The 20,219-nt window shown below is 51.5% G+C and overlaps 9 protein-coding genes across 9 annotated transcripts; 5 read left to right on the top strand and 4 right to left on the bottom strand.

Moving 5' to 3' along the window:
- Positions 1-110: 110 nt before the first annotated feature.
- Positions 111-665, top strand: AYL99_09658 (hypothetical protein; the record flags this gene model as incomplete). Its single annotated transcript, XM_018841165.1, has 2 exons — positions 111-260; positions 321-665. 2 exons carry the CDS (start codon positions 111-113, stop codon positions 663-665), a joined length of 495 nt encoding a protein of 164 aa, XP_018689846.1.
- A 542-nt stretch (positions 666-1,207) lies between these two features.
- On the top strand, positions 1,208-4,497 carry AYL99_09657 (hypothetical protein; the record flags this gene model as incomplete). The annotated part of the gene is made up of 5 exons (XM_018841164.1): positions 1,208-1,882; positions 1,933-2,442; positions 2,496-2,880; positions 3,694-3,876; positions 3,935-4,497. The coding sequence occupies 5 exons, from the start codon at positions 1,208-1,210 to the stop codon at positions 4,495-4,497; spliced, it is 2,316 nt and encodes a 771-aa protein (XP_018689845.1).
- Positions 4,498-4,685: 188 nt separating this feature from the next.
- Positions 4,686-6,582, bottom strand: AYL99_09656 (hypothetical protein; the record flags this gene model as incomplete). The annotated part of the gene is made up of 5 exons (XM_018841163.1): positions 4,686-5,359; positions 5,416-5,621; positions 5,674-5,921; positions 5,994-6,127; positions 6,192-6,582. 5 exons carry the CDS (start codon positions 6,580-6,582, stop codon positions 4,686-4,688), a joined length of 1,653 nt encoding a protein of 550 aa, XP_018689844.1.
- Positions 6,583-7,423: 841 nt separating this feature from the next.
- AYL99_09655 (putative MFS-type transporter) lies at positions 7,424-9,312 on the top strand (the record flags this gene model as incomplete). Its single annotated transcript, XM_018841162.1, has 6 exons — positions 7,424-7,484; positions 7,535-7,617; positions 7,670-8,000; positions 8,066-8,603; positions 8,662-9,058; positions 9,112-9,312. 6 exons carry the CDS (start codon positions 7,424-7,426, stop codon positions 9,310-9,312), a joined length of 1,611 nt encoding a protein of 536 aa, XP_018689843.1.
- Positions 9,313-9,738: 426 nt separating this feature from the next.
- Positions 9,739-10,269, bottom strand: AYL99_09654 (hypothetical protein; the record flags this gene model as incomplete). Its single annotated transcript, XM_018841161.1, has 2 exons — positions 9,739-9,988; positions 10,049-10,269. The coding sequence occupies 2 exons, from the start codon at positions 10,267-10,269 to the stop codon at positions 9,739-9,741; spliced, it is 471 nt and encodes a 156-aa protein (XP_018689842.1).
- Positions 10,270-11,515: 1,246 nt separating this feature from the next.
- AYL99_09653 (hypothetical protein) lies at positions 11,516-13,791 on the top strand (the record flags this gene model as incomplete). The annotated part of the gene is made up of 2 exons (XM_018841160.1): positions 11,516-11,533; positions 11,587-13,791. 2 exons carry the CDS (start codon positions 11,516-11,518, stop codon positions 13,789-13,791), a joined length of 2,223 nt encoding a protein of 740 aa, XP_018689841.1.
- Positions 13,792-13,888: 97 nt separating this feature from the next.
- On the bottom strand, positions 13,889-14,863 carry AYL99_09652 (hypothetical protein; the record flags this gene model as incomplete). The annotated part of the gene is made up of 4 exons (XM_018841159.1): positions 13,889-14,088; positions 14,143-14,368; positions 14,443-14,779; positions 14,832-14,863. 4 exons carry the CDS (start codon positions 14,861-14,863, stop codon positions 13,889-13,891), a joined length of 795 nt encoding a protein of 264 aa, XP_018689840.1.
- Positions 14,864-15,478: 615 nt separating this feature from the next.
- AYL99_09651 (hypothetical protein) lies at positions 15,479-17,297 on the top strand (the record flags this gene model as incomplete). The annotated part of the gene is made up of 5 exons (XM_018841158.1): positions 15,479-16,225; positions 16,284-16,486; positions 16,543-16,984; positions 17,058-17,147; positions 17,196-17,297. The coding sequence occupies 5 exons, from the start codon at positions 15,479-15,481 to the stop codon at positions 17,295-17,297; spliced, it is 1,584 nt and encodes a 527-aa protein (XP_018689839.1).
- A 509-nt stretch (positions 17,298-17,806) lies between these two features.
- AYL99_09650 (hypothetical protein) lies at positions 17,807-19,603 on the bottom strand (the record flags this gene model as incomplete). Its single annotated transcript, XM_018841157.1, has 5 exons — positions 17,807-18,079; positions 18,128-18,568; positions 18,622-19,091; positions 19,143-19,332; positions 19,385-19,603. 5 exons carry the CDS (start codon positions 19,601-19,603, stop codon positions 17,807-17,809), a joined length of 1,593 nt encoding a protein of 530 aa, XP_018689838.1.
- Positions 19,604-20,219: the final 616 nt, after the last annotated feature.

Here is a 20,219-nt window from a genome sequence, read left to right as displayed (position 1 = left end):
CTGGAAAGGGGGAACGTGCCTCTTCAAAGATTCTTCTGATCAAAAGAGTCATTCCGCTCATATGTTCTTGGTGAAAATACACCATCTGAATGTCATTGTGCTAGCACAACATGATCAGCATCCGACTTCCCTGGAAAGACGCCCCAACGAGCCGCATTGTCCACCTTGCGCAAGTTGTCCTCCAATTCACGTTTGCACTGATCGCTATTGCCCTTAATGCCTCCGATGTGGCGGATGGTCCCACAAATATAGGTGCTTCAGTGGGTTTCCTGGCATGAAAATTTGACGTGTGAATGTCTCTGACACAACGATGCTCACAGGTCTTCGCCATCGTCATTGGGTCTTTGTCTATGATAACGGCAATGTTGTTTGCGATCGACATTCTCTTCCCCTTTCCTAGCCGGCTGTGGCTCCTTTTCGTCTTGTTCTGGCAATGGGTTCTCACTTTTGCCTGGACAGGCGTAATTGCGGCATTTCGGGGGCGGTATTTCGACAACCGATCCGCACAGATCGAAGCCGCAGCTGGGTTCAATATCGCCAACATGCTGCTATGGCTAACAGGGTCCATTTTTGGTACCATCACGATGTGTTTCAGGAGGAAACTGGGTGGGAAAAAGCCGGTTGATGCAGATCCTTCCCATGGTTTCTCGGAACGTTCTGCCTGAGGCGAACCACTCAGCTGTTCTGATCAACACAACTATACGCTCGAGTCGACATCTCTTTGCATATAACCAACCATGGGTGTCCGTCCAGATTTTCGGAAAACACCCATGAAAGCTGTGGACTCTGTCCCACTGTACTGCAAATTTGGACAAATATGAATTCGGGAACCGGAGGTAATCTGATGAGTGGTTTCTTTCTTTCCAGGCAGGGATGACGCCCATGCTGCTCGGGCAACCGCCTTGCGAATCATGCCTAGGTTACCTAGTCCCGAAACCAGTGAATATACTGTCAACAAAGCGACGGGGTGGGTGTTGTGTGACTCGGGCCGAGATGAACCACAGCTGAATCCGCCTCCGTAAGGTGGATTCTCGCAACGACGCACGTGCTCCGATTTGCTTCTATCTTCAACGGGCGTGGTACTGACAACACATCGATAATGGTTCGAACGCAGAGTCATCAATGCAACGTCGATTTAATATGCAAAGATCTCGTCAGTCAGCCTTCCTTGCTTCTGAGGGTACAGCATACGCCTTCACTAAGAACTATGATTGCGGAGCACAAACCGTGGGACGAAGTTCCTTACACCATTCAATCAGAAGCACGAAGAATATACGAGACTATTGTCTCGGACCCTCGCCTTAACCTTCCAGAAGAAGTGAAAAGATTGGAAGATAAGATTCAATTTACTGGTGATGAATCAGACGCTTTCTTCCCTGTTCCGTTCAAAGCAGCAGAATCTCAAGCTGGGTTGCTTGGCTATATTGGCCTTTTGGCCCTTGCCATCTCTAAAGACCGGTATGGCATTGAGCAAGAATGTCAAATTGATGTCGCCCAGGCTTTACTCAATGGGCTTGGTGCCCTTTTTATTCGCCATGAGGGAGAATGGTTGTCCGGCAGTCCGAAAATGATGGCTGCAGTCCAACGATGGGATCACGGTATGACCCGGGAACTTTACCGGCAACTGGCAACGAACATCTATATGTCGAAAGACGGTCGCTGGTATTCTCTCCACGGCAACATGAATCCCACGCCTCTGCTGGAGATGCTCAATCTTCCACAACACAACGAGAAGAACCTAACATGGCCAGAAATAATCGAAATGTACAGCAACGTGGTCGGAGATATCCACTCTCAAGTCCTGGACAACTGGAGTAACAACGTGTATCGAACCCCCGGCACTTTGTGTCTTGAGAAGGACGAGTTCGAAAGTACCCCTCAGGTAATGCTGACGAAACACTCTGTTAGTGCCTACCCGCTAACTTGGGACAGGGCAGAGCGATCAAGGACGAACCTTACTACAATCTGATCGCGCAGCAGCACTATACTCAACCTGTAGTGTCCTGGGACGGCGTTCATTTTGACCCAGCCGATCGTCGGCCGCTTTCTGGAATCAAAGTACTGGATCTCTCACGCGCTATTGCCGCACCCACCATTGGCCGAGTCTGCGCAGCCTTGGGCGCAACAGTGATCCGGGTGTCGTGCTCAAAGAACACTGAACTTCCCATCACACTCATTGACGGCTGTATCGGCAAGACTAGCGTCGACATAGACCTCAAGTCCTTCGAGGGGAGGAAGAAACTGCTCGAGCTGATTGAAGAGGCTGATGTCTTCATCGACGGCTATCGTCCTGCTGTCATGGAACACCTCGGATTCGGTCGCGATGCCGTCCTGGGCCTGGTAGCGAGCCGAGACAGAGGCCTAGTTTATTGCCAGGAAAATTGCTACGGCTGGAAAGGCCCTTGGACCACGAGACCCGGCTGGGCACAGATTGCTGATACCGTTAGTCAGAACCTTCCTCCGTGTTGCTTGCTCCTGCTAACCCTAACGTCCAGGTTTGCGGCATCGGCCTAGACATTGGCCGTTTCCATGGATATGATGAACCGCACATCTTCCCTGGCCCCAATGCCGACTATCTAACGGGCCACGCCGGTGCCGCCGGCGTGTTACACGGACTATACCTTCGAAGCCGGCAAGGAGGGTCATACGTGGTCCAATGCTCACTTGTCGTTTCCAATATGCAAATGCAGTCATATGGCAAGTATACGGAAGAGCAACAGGCGGCACTCAAGGCGCGTAACAGAGACTTGATTGGCAAAATACGTCACTACGACGAGATTGTCAGTCACGGGAGGAATCAAAACGTGATCAGAGGGTTTATTGCCGACAGGGGGTTTGACAAAGCCATCAAACATGAATACTACCAGAAGGTCGATGGAAGTATGTGGGGACTGGGCGACCTGGACCTTGTCAAGTTGGCATTGAAGTTCCAACCCTGCGGAAATACTCTAGATGCTGAACCAATGAGGACCGACTGGCTTGTTGGGCCTTGTCCGCCAGGATATCATCTGTCTCAATGGGAGAGGAAAGGAAACGAAAACTTCGAGCCAATCCAGCCAGGGAAAAGTAGCTTAGAATAGAGGACGAATCTTGATTTGCTTCAGGCATTCCAGAACATTCATCTGGACTCGCAGGACTTTGTGAGACCACTGATCTCGGCGTCAGTCTGGCTGAAGTGGAAGTCTTCTACTGAAGGTCAAGCTAGATGAGGACGAATTGTTAGCTCACCATCATCGAAGTCGCATTCTCTCTATCGTGCTACATGTATCTCACCACTCACCATGTACCTCCCGAGTCCAATGGACGTGGTAGCCGGTTTGTGACCGGTGATTGTCGTGCGGAACTCTGGTATCACACTCATTTCACACGGCTGTCGGAGGAAAAATAACCACAATTCGCTCCGGAGGACATCCGCTGGGGTCAACGTCCACCAGGCCGACGTAGTTGCCAGCCTCGCCGAAGATTTGTGTGCCTGTAGTATGAAACACGAACAGGACTCCCGTTTGCATCTCCTGGAGCGACAGCCCTCTCCAGACAAAACTCACGTCCGATATGTCGAACTGTTGCCAAGCGGGAAAGGCTGCCCCAGGTGCGTCTTCCGTTGACCCAGGCGTGTCAGCGGCTTCTACGCATCTCTGTTGAATTTTATAGTAACTAATAGTTGTTCGTCCACAGATTCTTACGTCCCTCTAGGCCAATATTCCACTATAGGTGGTGTTAGCAGCTATATCAGCGAGAGCCAACCGGACTCGTACGCCAGCAAAGGAATTCTGCTACTGCTGCCTGACGGATTCGGCCTGGCGAAGCACAATCTGATTCTCGCAGATAACTTTGCGAAGGAAGGATGGCGAGTGATCATCCCCGACTATTTCGAAAGTCAGCTCCCATTCTATCCTTCTCCAGTCTGTGCCGTACCAATCTCATACATGACCAGGCGACCCGCTGCCCATCCAGTTCCTCAAGCAAGATCCCTCTCTATCAATCAATGAGCAACCATGGCCTGAAGAAGAAAAGCAAATCTTGAGGGATCTTGACTTCCCAGCCTGGCTTCGACGTCATAATCACACGAAAGTTTCTTCTCTTCTCGAGGGACTGACCAGCCGAATTTCAAGCCAGCACCCTGATACCGCAATTGTGGGCGTAGGATATTGCTTTGGGGGCAAGCATGTGCTGAGACTGAGCAAGAATGTGCTGAAAGCAGCGGCTTGCTTTCACCCCAGCTTCGTGGAAGCCGAGGACATGAATGGCATTCGGGCACCTCTCTACATCGGACTCGCAGAGAAGGACGACATGGTCCCTGCTTCACTACCCGAAGACCTCCGTCGCTGGGCACGCAGCGGAATGAAACCCGGTGTGCCCTTTAAGATGGAAAGCTTTCCTCACATGGGGCATGGGTTCGCCGCTCGGCCTGATACTGAGGACGCGAGTGTTCGTGCTCAATACCAGAGGGCATTCCAGAGGACACTTGAACATTTTATTAAGTTTGCTTCAGATTGAATAGCGCAATAAGAGGACAATCTCTAGGCTTTATGTATCTCGAACATCGCCGGTTACCGGTGAGTATAATTTACCTCGAGTACAGAATCTGTTGTGTTCAGCTTCAGATAGTGCATACTTTACTTTATTCAGCCATGAATCCCACTTATATTTCTCTTAAGATGAAATTGGGCTACAACATTGCACAGCTATATCATGCCGATTTGCACCTTCTCGATAGGTTTCTCAATGACATCCCACTGGTCCCACTGAATCTTTCTCAGCATGCGTCTGAACTGCCACCATGTCCACGGCATTGTAAAGGTATTCCAGCCGGCGTCATTCTTATAGTAGGTGACGCAGTCCGGGCGGGCCCAGACAAAAGTCCCAGTCTGCCTCCGCTGGACTTCGGCATTGTATTCCCTCTCAAAATCCCGCCGAGGATGGATTGCCAGCTTCACTCCTTTTCTCGCCCTCAGGACCGATTCTCTGACAACCTTCGCAGCGAAACGAGCTTGCCGCTCCCAGTTATCCTGCTGAGATGACCAGACGTGTGCTGAGTTCGGACCGAAACAATAGAACATGTTCGGGAACTGGCTGGTGGCCAACCCGTAGAGTGCTTCGGGATGGTCTTTCCACTTGACTTGGAGATCCAGCCCGTTGATTCCTATCACCTTCTCGTGCTCCAGAAATTGGGACACGTTGAAGCCCGTGCCGAAAATGATGATGTCGTATTCACGCTCGGTCTCCTTTCCGCTCGACTTGTCCTTGGACAATACACCCTTCTCAGTGTATCGGACCAGGTCTTCTCTGAGAACTGTACAGTTCTTTCTTGCCAGGGCGGCGTAAAAGCCATCCAAGTGCAATGGTCGTTTGCAGAAGACTTGGAAAGTTTAGTACTTGGATAAATGAGGAGAAGAAACATTGCGTATCACTTACACTTTGAATGAGGTCGGACCTTTTCGCGGAGTTCTGGGTCGGAAATCTGGGACTCCATGTACCTGATCGCTTCCTGGGTCATCTTATCGTTCATAGGGTCGCCGTCGGTGGCCATCGGACGACAGTCTCGCATCATCTCCAAGTTCATGTACGTCCTGACAAGCCACGCAAACAAGGGTATCCATTTGACTGCCCACCGGAAGAGCCTGTTCGACACTTAGCATTCGTTTAAGAAGTTGGGAGATCGGTCAGACGTACCTTGAGTAGGCATAATCACCTCTGGCAATGCACACCGGCGGTGTCCGCATGTAAACCGTGAGATGCTCGGGCTTGTCAATGATCTCAGGAAGAATCTGTGCAGCGCTTGGTCCACAGCCGATGATAGCTACTTTCTTGCCCGTCAAGTCGCAGTCGTGCCTCCAATGGGCAGTATGCCACGAAATGCCTTTGAAGTTCTCTCTGCCTGGCGTGTTGCCCCATTTTGGCCGGTCAAGGCTCCCAACGCACTGACAGACAAAGTCGGCGATCCAATGTTCAGTTTCGCCTGTCCTTTTATTAGACACAGCCACATGCCATACCATCAGGTCGTCGTCCCATGCACAAGACCTGACGAAGCTTTGGAATTGCGTGCATTTATCAAGGCCATACTGGAGCGCGAAGTTGGTGTAGTATTCTTCAATCTCTGCTCGTTCCGCGTAGAAATGTGTCCAATCTGCACCGTGTTAGCATCCACGACCCAGATATAGTGCCCCGACGGAAGTGGAATCATAACTAACTTTTGTTGATGTGATATGAGGTGGTATAGATCATGGCAGGGACATCGCATGCACATCCTGGATACTTGTTCTTCTGCCAGACGCCGCCGTAACTGTCCAGAGCGTCCATGATCTGTATGTCACCATGCTTGACATATCCATCCTTAAGCAGAATGGTCGCTTGTTGGATTCCATTGATACCTGCTCCCACGATTATGACTTTTTTGCGACGTTCCAAGGGTACTGAGCTTGCAGGCCCGAACCCAGTGTGCCCTTTGCCGTCTCTCTCGAATCCGGTGAACGCTCCATATTCATCACCGCCAACTATACCTTTGTCGAAAGTCTTAACTGGCTGGGGTGTAAGAGTTGGTGGAGTCCCTGCCGAACTTGGTTCGGAAATACTAGCGATCATATTGAAAGCTGTTCTTCTCTAAAAGTCGTGGCGTCCTGTAACTCGCAGAATGTTGAACCTCGACTTCGCTCTTTGTTATCTTCCCTGGAAACAGCGTCCCAAAATTGGAATTCTTGTCAACTTGAGTCAATGCATGACTTGCGGCAACAAGGTCAGTTGTCCATGTTTGGACCGGAAGTCATCTTTCTCGCGGCAACAGTCGGGGTCAGAAAGACGGTAGGCGGACCTGCTGGACAAGTATGTGCCACCACCACCACTGGCAGTGCCGATGCGAAGAAGTCAGATAAACCGGGTGACGCCTTGATGTTGGCCTAGGTCTCTCGAGAGTCATCTGATATCTACTCGCAGCTACGTGAGCTAATGTCGATACTCATCCCATGCTGGCGCGAGAAGAGGAAGGCGAATGTGGTAAACTCCGCACCCCGATGCCACCTCGTCCCCGGGACAATGGTGTTCGAAATTGTGGCCTTGGACTCTTACCAGCCACTACTCAACAGGATCCAACTCTTTCGGACTTCTTCGGTATGCCTGGGTGCATGTTTCATTGCACAGGTGATTAATTTGCCCCTTCAGCTGCCGGCCCGTGAGTGTCTCCGCGGTCCGGCCCAGTGACATAACAAGGAATGCCCTCATAGAACTACTGCAAGTTGGTGTGTTCTCGAACTCTTGCGGAGATTTGTGGAGACTCATCTCACGTACCCCGGACCCATTTAATACCTGTAGATACATAGACGGAGACGAAATTCAATCAAAATCCTCCACCGGTCATCCCACTCTACAGCCCTTGGAACCCATCGAACCCCAGGACAGGTGTACACACAAGAGCCTCTTTGTGTTAAAGATGAAGCGTCTTGCTCTCCACGAGATCGAACACAGCCACGGCACGGTTCAGCTGATTTCAGGTGATATTTCTCAACTCCTTTGGGCATTTGGTGCTGACTTATGGAATCAGGGGGGACAGCCTTGCAGCATAAAAAGGGAACATCGATTGTTCTGGTGCCTCAACCAAGTCTAAACGACCCCAATGATCCACTGGTAGGCATCATCTTCTTACCATATTCATCCGATACTTACACAATACTCTCAGAACTGGCCATTTGCAAAACGTGTCACGGCGTTCTGGTCTGTACTGTGGCTGTCCGGCCTGTGCAATTTCTGCATCACAGGATTAGCTCCGGGCTTCGGGCAGGTTATAGCGGAATTCAACATCACCCTCACCCAAGTGACATGGCTGATATCGGCTTGTCTGCTGGGAGAGTTTATGGGATGTTACACAGTTGCACCCTTTTCGACCCGCTACGGGAAACGCCCCATTTGGTTGCTTATCAGCATTTTCTTCTTCTTGTGCAATGTATGGGCCGCAGTGGCAAAGTCATACACCTCCCTCCTGCTAGCAAGATTCTTTGCGTCGTGGGCAAGTAAGTCTGTCCGGAAGGTCGGGTATGAGGTGTGAACCACAAGTCTTGAACTGACTCGGACATAGGTGGCACAAGCGAGCCCCTAAGCGTAGATACCATGCATGATCTCTTCTATCTGCACGAGAGAGGCACTCAGGCCGGAGTCCAGACTATATGGCTCAGCTGGGGTAGCTCCCTGGCGCCTGTGATCTGTGGCTACCTCATCCAAGCAAAAGGCTGGCGCTGGTTCCATTGGCTCACCAGCATCATGGCGGGGATAGACCTGATCTTGATCTTCTTCTTTGTGCCGGAAACACAGTACAAGCGAGATTTACACGAGGCGCTTGACTCGGTTGGCATCGATGGAAACGGAGAGACGAAATTTGTGGCTCAACGCCCATCCCCTGCGGATCCTGTCACTAAGGTCGAAGACGAAACGACGACCGAGATGGTCGAAACCCGGGTCCCAAAAGCCGCTAAAAGGACTTTTCTCCAGGAGCTGAAGCCCTGGTCTCCAGTCCGGAGGGATGTGAATGTGATAGGTTCATTCTTGCGGCCCTGGGCGACATGGTGTTACCCTAGTGTTGTGTGGTCCGTCTTCTCATTCTCGATTCATGTAACATGGTAAGTTTTGAATCTTCTTACAAAACTTGGCATATTGCTGACCATCATGACTCTTTAGTGTGGTGGTCCTGATAACCATGATACCAATCTACTTTGGAGCTCCGCCTTACAACTTTTCCATCGGTCAGCAGGGACTTGTATACTTGAGCTCGTGTATTGGAAATGCATTTGGCTCGGTCTTCTGCGGCTTCTTGAACGACAAGTTGAGCCAGTGGTCCACAAGACGCAATCAGGGTGTCTTTGAACCTGAAATGCGGCTCCCTGTGACCGTGTTTCCTGCTCTTCTTGTGCCGGCCGGGCTCTTGATGTTTGGAATCGGCTTGCAGCATGGAATTCACTGGATTGTTCCGGTGATTGGCGTTGGCCTCGTCGGGGTGGCACTGACTGGAATAGGGTCAATCATCCAACCATATCTGATGGACAGCTATACTCCGGTTCTGTTTGATTGCCTCGTGGTAAGTGGAATCAGCACCGACCAAACATATACGATTCACTAATTCGTCTACAGACCTTCAACGGATTCAAAAACTTGGTGTCATTCGCTGTTGGCTTCGCAGTCGTTCCCTGGCTCCAGGCGGACGGGCTGGTCGCTGTCTTTTGTATCCTGGCTGCGTTGGTATTCGTCATTGATGCGTCCGTTGTGATCATCTACATGTTCGGGAAGAGATTGCGCCAACGAGATGCCAGGCTCAAGGTGTTCCTTTTCTAGTTGGACCATGAAGCATCATACTCGAGGCAGGATTATTCCAAGGGCGAAACATATGTTAAGCAGGAGACAAAATCAGTCAGCAGGCGCCCGATAGAGTCACTTCTCTGACTCCAAGTGTCTTCTCAGCTATCTGTCCTCGCCATTTCGATGATAAGGACCAAATATTGTCGAGTAAGAGCTAAGGATTCTCCAGGATAGGTCTAATTGCATTGATTTAGCAGAACTGAGTCTGTCTCTTTCGGGCCTCAAATGCTCAAATAGTCAGTTGTGCCTAGCCTTATGATATTGACATCCTAGTAGAGGACATTGAACCGGGAAACCGTCATATTTTTACAAGACGATGATCCCGCAAAAGCTATAGGAAATTAAGGCTTGAAAGTCCCAGGGAAGTGGAAGCATGATATTGGAGCTTTCCATATGTGTTCTTCATGGCATTGAAAATCCTCCATTCACTGGAAGACAAGCACCCGTGATCCAGCTGCTCTTATCCTCGCAAAGGAATGCAATTGCATAGGCTATTTCGGACGGCTCGGCCATGCGTGGCCCCATGGGTGTGGCGTCGAGGAGAGGCTGGACATTCTCCAGGAATTCTGGGCCAGATTGAGTGAAACCGGCGGTATTGGTAGGGCCAGGTTCGACTGCATTGACTGTGCAATGATACTTAGGGCCCAACTCCCTGCCAACGTTAGCGACAATGTGACAATATTGACGAGCTATAGACAGCTTTGTAACTTACAAAGCCCAGCATCTGGTGAAAGATTCGATCATGGATTTCGTACCACTATATACTGTCGACCCTGGAAAGCCCTGGCGGGCACCAACACTGCTCAAGTTGACTATATGGCTGTTTGGCGCGAGATGAGACAGCACAGCTTGCGTAAGCAGAAGCATTCCTCTGATGTTGAGGTCGACCTGCATATTCCACTGATCCAAGGTAATGTCTGCGAGAGGCCGCATGATGGCTATCCCTGCATTGTTTACCAATATATCTATCGGCCTACCCACCAACCGGACAGCTTCATCAACGAGGTGTTGGGGCCCATCCAGAGTAGACATATCTGCCTCAATTGCTCGACACTCATCCGCAGCTGTGCCTCCGCTTAATCTTATGTCTTCGAGTACCTTGTCAGCATCATCTTTCTGGGAAGGCCACGGATAGTTCACGATGACGAGTGCTCCCCTATATCCAGGAATCAGTAAGTGATTGAAACACCACATGTCGCTAACTTTACCTCGACGCCAGCTCAACACATGTCGCTGCCCCAATTCCTCTGGCGCTACCACTTACAATGGCCACCTTGCCTTCCATTGTCTGTTTGCCCGCCATTTGGTTACTAATTCAAGACCGGCTACAAGTTGAAGGACAGTCTGCCGCCAGAGAAGAAGTATCATAAAGTCTCATGCTGAGTATTTCGCCACACCCTGGAACAGGTCCTAGCCCAGCAGAAGTACCACCATGCAGCCTGTTCTGGTGGCGACCGAGCAATTGTGCTGCTATGGAATCGGGCAACACGGTATCAACTGTGTCCCGAAATTGCAGTCTTTGTCGGAGTTCGGGTAGACCACAGTCAACTCCGTAGTGTCCTACCCGCTACCCACCAAAGCCTCACTAGCCCCAGCACCACGCGAAGTCTTACAAATCAGAGGCACCCAGATACTTTTTATGCAGTCGCAAGCAAATTAGGGAGTTTCTTTGTCAACGAGTGTGTACGGAGTAAGCAAATGGCTTTCCCGCCAGGCCTGGGAGGACAAGACGAGAAAGACTCCCATCTCCGGGGTACTCCGTATTCGTGGGGTAGTGTCCACTGGCATTTGGCGAGGATATGCGGCTATTCCGCCACGTATGACCCCGCAACATTCTTTCCCAAGGCGGATGAGAAGTCTTTGTGTTCTTTCGAGGCATCGTATCTTGTAACTGTACGGGTTGAGCTTTGAAATATATCACTTTTCAAAGACTGGGGCATCGTATCACTCTCCCGAGTCTATTCTACACGATTGTGACTCGACTCGGTCGCTGCAAGAATGCATTTCACGGAGGAAGCAACCTGGCGAGACGCCAGGTATCACTGCTCGATTTGTTCTCGTCCTTTTGATCGCAAAGACACGCTTGCAAGGCACATGCGCGTTCATGACAAGCATCGCCCACAACCAAAGCCAAGGAGGAAAGCCTGTCTATCCTGCTCTCAGTCTAAGACTCGATGCAATGGCGAACGGCCCTCATGTGCATCGTGCGCCCGTCGGGGCTTGACTTGCATCTATAGTGACTCAAGTCAGAATCAAGACAAGACGACAACCTCACCAACAAGAGGTGGAAGTCCTGTGACCTACGATCAACTCTCAGACGCCTCTCATGATCTAGGGCATGCTTCGGGGAACGACTTGGTCTCGTCTGTGAGCGACAGTCAGCTACTCGCAACTGAGAGTTCTGTTGCCCACCCGGACCCTCATAACACGACTCGGTATCATTGCGTGGCATCCGGTACTGTGCCCAACATCGCCCCCGATGGACCTCCCCAGAACCTGTATTCCACCTTTGATGATATGGACTTCAACTCGAACCTGGACTGGATACTCAAAGATGTCAGTGGTGAAGACATGCTCAGTCCAGCAGACCTCTTCGGTTTCCAAGAGTGCCCCGAGGGCCAATTGAATCTGCCCGTATCAGCTGCCTCAGCGGCGATGCTGTCAGCCAGACATTCTGATGCAGGAGATAACGATCATGAGGACGTGAACGGGCATGATGCCAGCTCCGCTGTGGCACTAGGTGGTCTTCTCACTCCGCAGCCTCAAGAGATGGGAGACCCCGGAGATCCATGGCCACTGGACACACCCAGGCCGACGCAAAGCCATATGGCATTGCCCGCGCTGGGCAACGACAACCAAGATTTCCGTACCTTCGCCAGGTTCTTCTCAGTAACACCAGTCTGTGATCGCACATGGCATGCTCTTCGAAAATGCCTCATGCTCCCGTTCGAACACAACTCGATTCAAACCCTGAACCTTGACCATTTCCCCAGCAAGGAGAAACTGGATCATTGCATCGACTTGTATTTTGCTTACTTCCATCCGACGCTCGACCTTGTACACCAACCGACCTTTGATCCCGGTAGAGACCTGGTGCTAACCTTGGCAGTGGTCAGTGTCGGGGCTTGCTACTCTGACCTTCAAGGCGCCAAAGCTTTCTCTATTGTCCTTTCAGAGCTGGTCCGGAGGCTGCTGATTTTCGTCGCCGAACAGGACCGCCGATTTGTTCGCACCGGACCTTATCTCACGGCTCAGCTCCTGCAGGGCACACACGGCTACTGCACGGGCAGCGAGCGGCTTTTTGAGCTGAGCGAGTCATGCCGGAGTACATTGCTCCATCAAGCGAGATGTATGGGTCTGTTTCGCTTCGAAGCACCGGCGCCGATCCAGATGGACCAGACACTGGAAGAGATGTGGCGTGAGTGGATCGAGGCCGAGAAACTGCGGCGTCTGGGCTGGGTCCTATACATGTATGATGCTTCGGTAGCGTATTTGCTGAATAACAGACCATTCTTGAGCATTGGAGACATCAACCTCAACCTCCCTGCCTCAGCGGAAGAGTGGGCTGCTGAGACTGCACAGGCCTGGTCGGCCCTTCGCCCAACAAGGACATATCACACGAGCTTGCCCTTGCGGCCTCTGATCAGAACGCTCTTCGACGGGACGCCTAACGCTGTCGAAAGGATTACTGATGAAGGGCACCGGTTTCTTGTTGTTCTGACGTTGGTCAGAATGCTGTGGTCGCTGAAAGAGAACCGGTCGTCGCCGTTAAATGATCTGATAATGCCCGCCCCTTTCGACGACGGTCGGGCTGATCTCCTACAGGCACTAGATTCCATGTCCGTGTCCATCGTGGCCGCATCGAGGAGCCATACCAAGACCGAGATAGATCGACTGGTGCATCGAATGCGTTTGATCCACGTTGCTCACATTTACGGCGCGGGCGACCTCATGAATTGGCTTTACCCCTACCTTCGTCACGGGCTGGAAGCCGAGAATGCGGCTGTTCGCATGAAGCGATGGGGCTCCGAAGACTCGCAAAGAACACGAGAAGTCGCCTACCACAGTGCGCAAATCTTGGGTTTGATCAGGAACTTCCCAAACTCCATGCCGTTGGAGTCCTACTTGATCTTCCATGCAGGGGTGGTCCTCTCATGCGTTGCCCCGTTGCTACCTTCAAGTACCCTGTCGAGCCAAAGCATTCCCTTACAGATTGACCAGCTCGACCCGGGAGACAACAGTATTTCCAGAAGACATCTCCACTGGGTGAAGAATGGTGGAAATCAGTGTATCAGCATCTTCGGTGTTCGCTCTCTCTGTACCCCGACGAGCAGGCAGGATATCCTTGATCAAACAGCAGCATTGCTGAAACGTCAAAAAGTCTGGGGTATAGCACGTAATCTGGAGAAGGTGGTTCTCTCATTAAGGGGCCGTGACCGTGATACAGCCCTATGAAGGTACATGTGGCCTTAAGAGCTATTTCCCTCACCAATTATTCCCCTGTGTTTATACTTGGGATGACCTATGGAAGGAAGTGAACCAATTAGGGGTCTCATTTTGAGAGGCTACCGTTGCTCCCAGCGACTATCCTATGATCATCCCATGCGATGACTTGACCGTTGAGATCCTTCGGGATCTCAGAGAGTGCCAGACTCGCGAATGTACTCGCCGGGGCCTCTGGGGGGAGTAGCTCTCCATTGGCGTGAAGATCTGTCAACCAGTTATACTGTTCTGCGGGCATATGAAACTTGTCTGGACGATGTGTGAGTGGCCTGGGCACCTTTTTCCGACATCGACTAAACTTACGCTCCTCCCGTACCTCCGCCTGCATCCCTGAGTTCACAATACCTGGCGTTAGACACAGGGACTTCACTTGCGGCTCTTCTTTTGCCAGGCTGGCGCAGAGACAGTTCATGGCTGCTTTAGAGCAAGCATATGCAGCCCAAGCATGATATGGCTGGAGTGAGACCCCCGACGAGGTCATGAGGATCTGGCCGTTTGATCGACGCAGATACGGCAATGAGAGCTGGATCTGAAAATACCGCCATGAGTCAGATTACTCGGTTGCTCCTAGTGTGTAGGCTACCGGCTATCAGGATCACTCACAGCATGGACCAACCCGAAGAAATTCACATCGAAAAGGCTCTTCCACTCTTGGACAGGTGTATCAGCAATGGGGCCGACCGGACGCAATATGGCTGCGTTCAAGATGATGCAGTCAAGCTTGCCCCTCTGTTGGATTGCGGCGTTGACGGCGCCCGTGTTCGTAGATCGACGCGCAACATCTCCCTGCACCACGGAAAGGCGTTGGGCATGTGAAATCGCGAGCGTTTCGAGCTCCGACGTTTTGATATCCACGCCAACAACGAGAGAGACTGTATCCCGCGCCAGTAACTGCTTCGTTAGTGCGAGGCCTATTCCCGCGCCCGCCCCTGTGACGATACTGGAATGCTGTGAGATATTTTGTTCTCAAAGCCTGGGAGAAGGTTAATTACATTACTTTCCCTTCGATCCTGTCAGAGCCCATTGATGCTTGTTGTTGGTACAGCGTGGCGTATATATCTCGGCTTTGTTGACTCAATATTGAAGATGAGTTCTTGTCTCACTTTATGTTCATAGGATGTTGTCCTCCGAGGATATGCTGAGAAGGTCTATGGGTTACCAACGGAGGAGGCCTCTCTGCCAGGTAGTGCCAGTATCAACCCCGACGCTCAGGTCAATGGTAGCAGCGGCAATGTAGAAACTACCACCCCATCCTCCGCAACTTGATAAAGCCGTCGAAGTTCTGTCCCCTAGCTCCATTACACATAGGAATACGCCGACGGATGTTTTGAAGGCTCGGTGCGGAGAAATCGGCGTATCTGCCTCGCACACGGGGTCACTGGCTTCAATGCGCTGATCCTAGGATCCTCCGGAATTCGGAGTGGTCTGAAGGTAGCGTCCGGTAATTTGAAGAAGCTGCTCGAATATTGCGGGACAGATGGCATCGATTTCAGATCGTGGGGGCGCGGCAGGCAGTATTGAAAAAAACACTGAGTGCCTTTGGCACGATTGTTCTCCGAGGCTGTGTAACATCCACATTGTGATAAGGAGGAGGTTTCCTGCAATAGACGTAAGAGGTACACGGTTAGCCTCGTACACGATGATCTCCATGTACAAGTCCACTGAGGAAGAAATAACCACGGTGATGGGAGCACTAAACCGACATAGCGTCGTCCAGTTTGTCTCCTCGGGCAAATATGGGAAGCCTCGAGACCTCGTGTTGATTGTTATATTGCTGCTTACCGTCACATGGCTTGCACGGCGGATATTCCGACGCGACCTCAGATCCATTCCCGGACCATTCCTGGCTTCTGTATCCAACTTCTACCGGCTTGCCATGGTTCTTGGAGGCCAAAGCCACTGGAAAACGATCAAACTCCACCAAAAGCACGGCAATTACCTTCGCCTGGGACCCAACTTTGTCTCAGTCAGCGACCCTGACGCGTTGCCAATCATCTACGGAATCGCAAAAGGCTTCCGCAAGTCAGACTTCTACACGGCGCTCGACCCGGTGGTAAATGGGCAGCTGATGCAAAGCATGTTCGCCACGCAGAGCGATGACTGGCACAGAGCACAGAGGAAGCCGATCGCCCACGCCTATGCCATGTCGACACTGGTCTCGTATGAGCCGCTGGTCGATTCCACGACGGCCATCCTGATCGAGGTAATCGGAAACAGATTCGCCTCGACCGGACAAACATGCAACTTAGCACAATGGCTTCAGTGGTACGCCTTCGACGTGATGGGGGAGATCACCTTTTCAGAACGGTTTGGCTTCCTGGAGCAGGGGCGTGATATTGGGGATATTTGCCAAGGCATACACCATCATTTCACCTATGGAGCACCGGTAAGTGGCTCAGGGTCATCTTTATTGCCAGGGAAGCCCTAACCCAAAGTCTGCGCAGGTCGGTCAGATACCTTGGTTAGACAGGTTCTTGAGACGGAACCCTCTACTACCGAAACGAGAAGTCTCGGACCCAATGGTTGCGTTTACAGCCCAAGCAATTGGAAAACGCTTACATTCGTCGGACACGCAACAACACCATGACTTTCTGTCACGATTCTTGAACGCAGATAGTGGTCAGGACACAAAGGAGGCTCATTTCCGGTAATGCATCATGCTCCAGGTCTCACAAGGTCCCTTACAATCTGACCGTATCACAGAAGTGTTCTAAGTTGGTCGGTCAACAACGTCGGCGCCGGCTCCGATACCACGGGCATTACCCTGACCGCCGTGTTCTATCACTTGCTTTCAAATCCACGCAGCTTGGAAGCCCTACTGAGGGAGATAGGGTCGACAAAATTAGCCTCTAGCACAGCGGTAAGCTGGAGAGAGGCACAGAACATGCCATACCTCCAAGCTTGTATCAAGGAGGCTCTTCGGCTGCATCCCGCTGTTGGCATGCCATTGGAAAGAGTGGTGCCAGAGGGCGGGGTGTCCCTCGGTGGGCACCGATTCCGGGGTGGCACAATCGTCGGGGTCAATGCATGGGTGCTACATCGAAACAAAGATGTGTTTGGACAAGACGCTGAAGTTTGGAATCCTGAGCGTTGGTTAGAGGCCGATGCTCAGCAATTAAAAGCAATGGAGAGAGCTACGCTCACGGTAATGGACGCAAGAGTCATTCAATCAATCTCATCCTCATTGAACAGGTAACTGACTTTCTACGTGGCTTTAGTTCGGATCTGGGTCTCGTACCTGCCTAGGGAAGAACATCTCCCTGCTCGAGATATCAAAGCTGGTGCCGCAAGTATTGCGATCATACGAGGTACGTCAATGCGTAACTCCCAAGAAGAGAGTGTCTGATATCAAGCAGATAACCCTGATGACTCCTGGAGAAGAATGGCAGGCAAAGAACTTCTGGTTCGTGAAGCCGGAATCTCTCAACGTCAAGTTTAAAGCGATTCAAAACAGATAAAGTCGGTAGAGGGAAGTGAACAACTTCGGCTAGGCAGGGCGGTGTTGGCCAGATAGAGCGTTGTTGACTATCCTAGTCAACAACCGAGGAGTCATATATCGAACTTGTAACTCCCTTCTCCGTCATGGAAGCTGTGTTGATCGTTATTGCGTATCAACAGTAGCATTTGACAAGGAAGGAGCTCAGGGAATCGAGAGCGACAGGAGCCTGAAAGTCGAGAGACTCAAGACGGGGATGGAAATGCCTTCGCGACAAGCCGAGAAACATGATGCAGCTCTCCCGCCTCCTCAATATCTCCTTGGTCATTTCATTTTCCTTTCCTATCTCAATACAGTTGCCTTGGGGAATAGAATATGACCCCTCTCCACCCTGTCCTGCTTTTTCAACCTGTCTATCACAGATTGGATGTCAGTTACTGAGCCCCAGATGGAGCGGAGGCTCCTTATTGCAGAACTGTCAGTGCTACAGAGCAGTAGCGGAAACGCCCTGGCTTTCTCGAGACGGTCGAGTCAGTCCTCGGCGACCACTTCTTTGTGTTCAGCTCTGTTGTCTTTCTCTGACTGCGCCGGTTCGACTCTAGTTGTACCCAGTTCTTCAATGTCATCCTGATTTTGAACGATAATTTCGTGGGTGTCGTGATCAATGTATATGTCTTTGGACTTCACCGCCACCTCTTCCGTCAGGCCGAACACCACCGCAGTTTCCTCAAGAGGAATAGAGCTTGTCTCTGGGAGGAAGAAGTAAAGAAACACAACACCACATGCCGTGGTGATGATGAACAACTGGCCCGAATAATTAGTCAAGCTTGAAGAGGTAGGCCTAATACTCACAAGAAAGAATCTCCATCCAACGTGTCGGAAGGCTGTCGGCGCTGTTGTGAGGAGAACAATGTTTGTCAAGTTGCACGCTCCAATGGCTAGGGCAACCCCTTTCGAGCGAAGGTGATTGGGGAAGAGCTCGCTGGACACGATAAAGAGACAGATGTCAACGCTGAAGCAGTAGCAAGACTCGAACAAATATAGAGCCGCGACGCCGACGGCAAGGCCGGGCTTGTTGGTCCCTGCTTCGGCATAGCAGGCCACCATTGCAGTCTCTACGGAGATCATGCATGCGCATCCTGTGAGGCCACTGATCAAGATCAATCGGCGTCCTAGACGGTCCACCAGCATCGAACCGATGGTGCTGAAGATGATCGCCGTTGTGATGTAGCCGCATTGGAACCTGACTTGGTCGTATGGACCATAGCCAAGAGCTCCGTAGAGGCTTGGGCCCTGTCATGCTCATTAGCACGGGAAAGACTTACTGAGAGTTGAGGGCGACATACATAGTTATTGACGACGAGATTGCCGGACGTCTGTGCCAGAAAGCCCAGAATGAGCACCAATCCACCTCTTCGACGGTGGGTTTTATGTTTCAGAAATCCAATCCACGAAGCGTCGAGGGTACAGTCGAGCTCAGCCTGTCGCTGCATCTGAAAGAACTCTGCACGGGCGTCGTCTTCATGACCCGGTGCCGCATGTTGTTTCAAGACAACAGCGAGTGCTTCTTCAGCCCTGTCCTGCATTAAAAGGTATCTTGGTGACTCTGGGACAACAAGCAGCGCAGGGAGCAAGAGGAGTGGCCAGGCCACGCCGAGGGCGAGTGGAAGACGCCACTGGATGGTCTCTCCGAGGCTGAAGAAGGCTGCGCCGAAATACGCAGCCACCGCGTAACCCACTGCGACCCAAACCCCGGTTATACCCACCGTCAAGCCACGAGTCTTTGTGGGTGCCAGCTCGGCGACGTATACCGGCGCTGGGCCAGGATCAGCGCTTTGCTCATTGAAGGCAGGAGGGACAAACGTACTGATAGACATTTCCATGAATGCCGCAGCTCCCACAAAGAATCTTAGCGCAATGAACATGGCAACATTTTGAGAAGCGGCAGTAATAGCCTGGGATATAATGCAACTGGCAGCCACGATTATCGCAGTCTTCTTTCTCCCGAACCGGTCAAGCAGCCAGCTACCGATGAGGACCCCAACGAACCCTCCAGCCTAATAATGGGTAAGTCAAATGTGTGGACGAAGCACGAGTGTTCCTTCTCACCTGGAATATGCCAGTGGTAGCGCCGATCAAGGCTTCAGAGTTGCCAGTAGGGTCGCCATTCTTATCTACCAGGCCCATGTACACAAGGAAGCCTGGATCGGCCAAAGTGTCGCCGATGACGCCAGAGAGGTAGCCGTTCACAAACATGCCAAAGCTCAACGCCATACATGTCCAGAAATTGACCCAGTTGAAGGGGATTTTGATACCTTGCGAGCCCATCGTGAGTTAATATCTCCTAAATGGTCATCTGGCGAACGGAAGCAGTCGATTTACCAACCGATGTGCCATGCAAGTTGCCATCTTGATTGTTCATATATATACCAGCTCCCATGCCAGCAAGATGAACACCGCGGATCACGGTCGTCTTCCAGACCGTGAGATGACCGTGCAGGACAAGATGAGTTCGCATGTATCTAAGCCATAGCTCTTGCCGCGAGTATCGCTTAAGCATTCCAATGGTGGAGGCGCTGCCCTGGGGATCTGGGGTACTGGAGAAATGACCCCAGCCCTCCAGACTCGTGGGACATGCTTTGAGCGTACGCACGTAAGCCAGTGCATCCCATCATGATTGGATGCTTTGATCACATTCAAAAAGCAATAGTGTCATTTTGCGACGTTATCTGGGCGATGCGAGTACCGTGCTTCGCCGTGATCGATGGCTATTCTGATATTATGGGGTCATCTTCCCAAAGGGGCTAGTCGTAAATTAAAGGCTGGCAATATTGAGGTGATTCGCAAGCCGAGTGGTCCTTGGCGTGCACTATTCCAAATTTAGTTAAAACGCTTCTTTATTCCTCACGGCCGTATCGGGCTCGGATTGGCCACTTCCCACCCC

Source organism: Fonsecaea erecta, assembly GCF_001651985.1.
Source record: "Fonsecaea erecta strain CBS 125763 chromosome Unknown Scaff9, whole genome shotgun sequence".
NCBI classification, from domain to species: domain Eukaryota; kingdom Fungi; phylum Ascomycota; class Eurotiomycetes; order Chaetothyriales; family Herpotrichiellaceae; genus Fonsecaea; species Fonsecaea erecta.
Note: the sequence above shows the minus strand (reverse complement) of the source record. Positions and strands in the feature narration are given on the sequence as shown.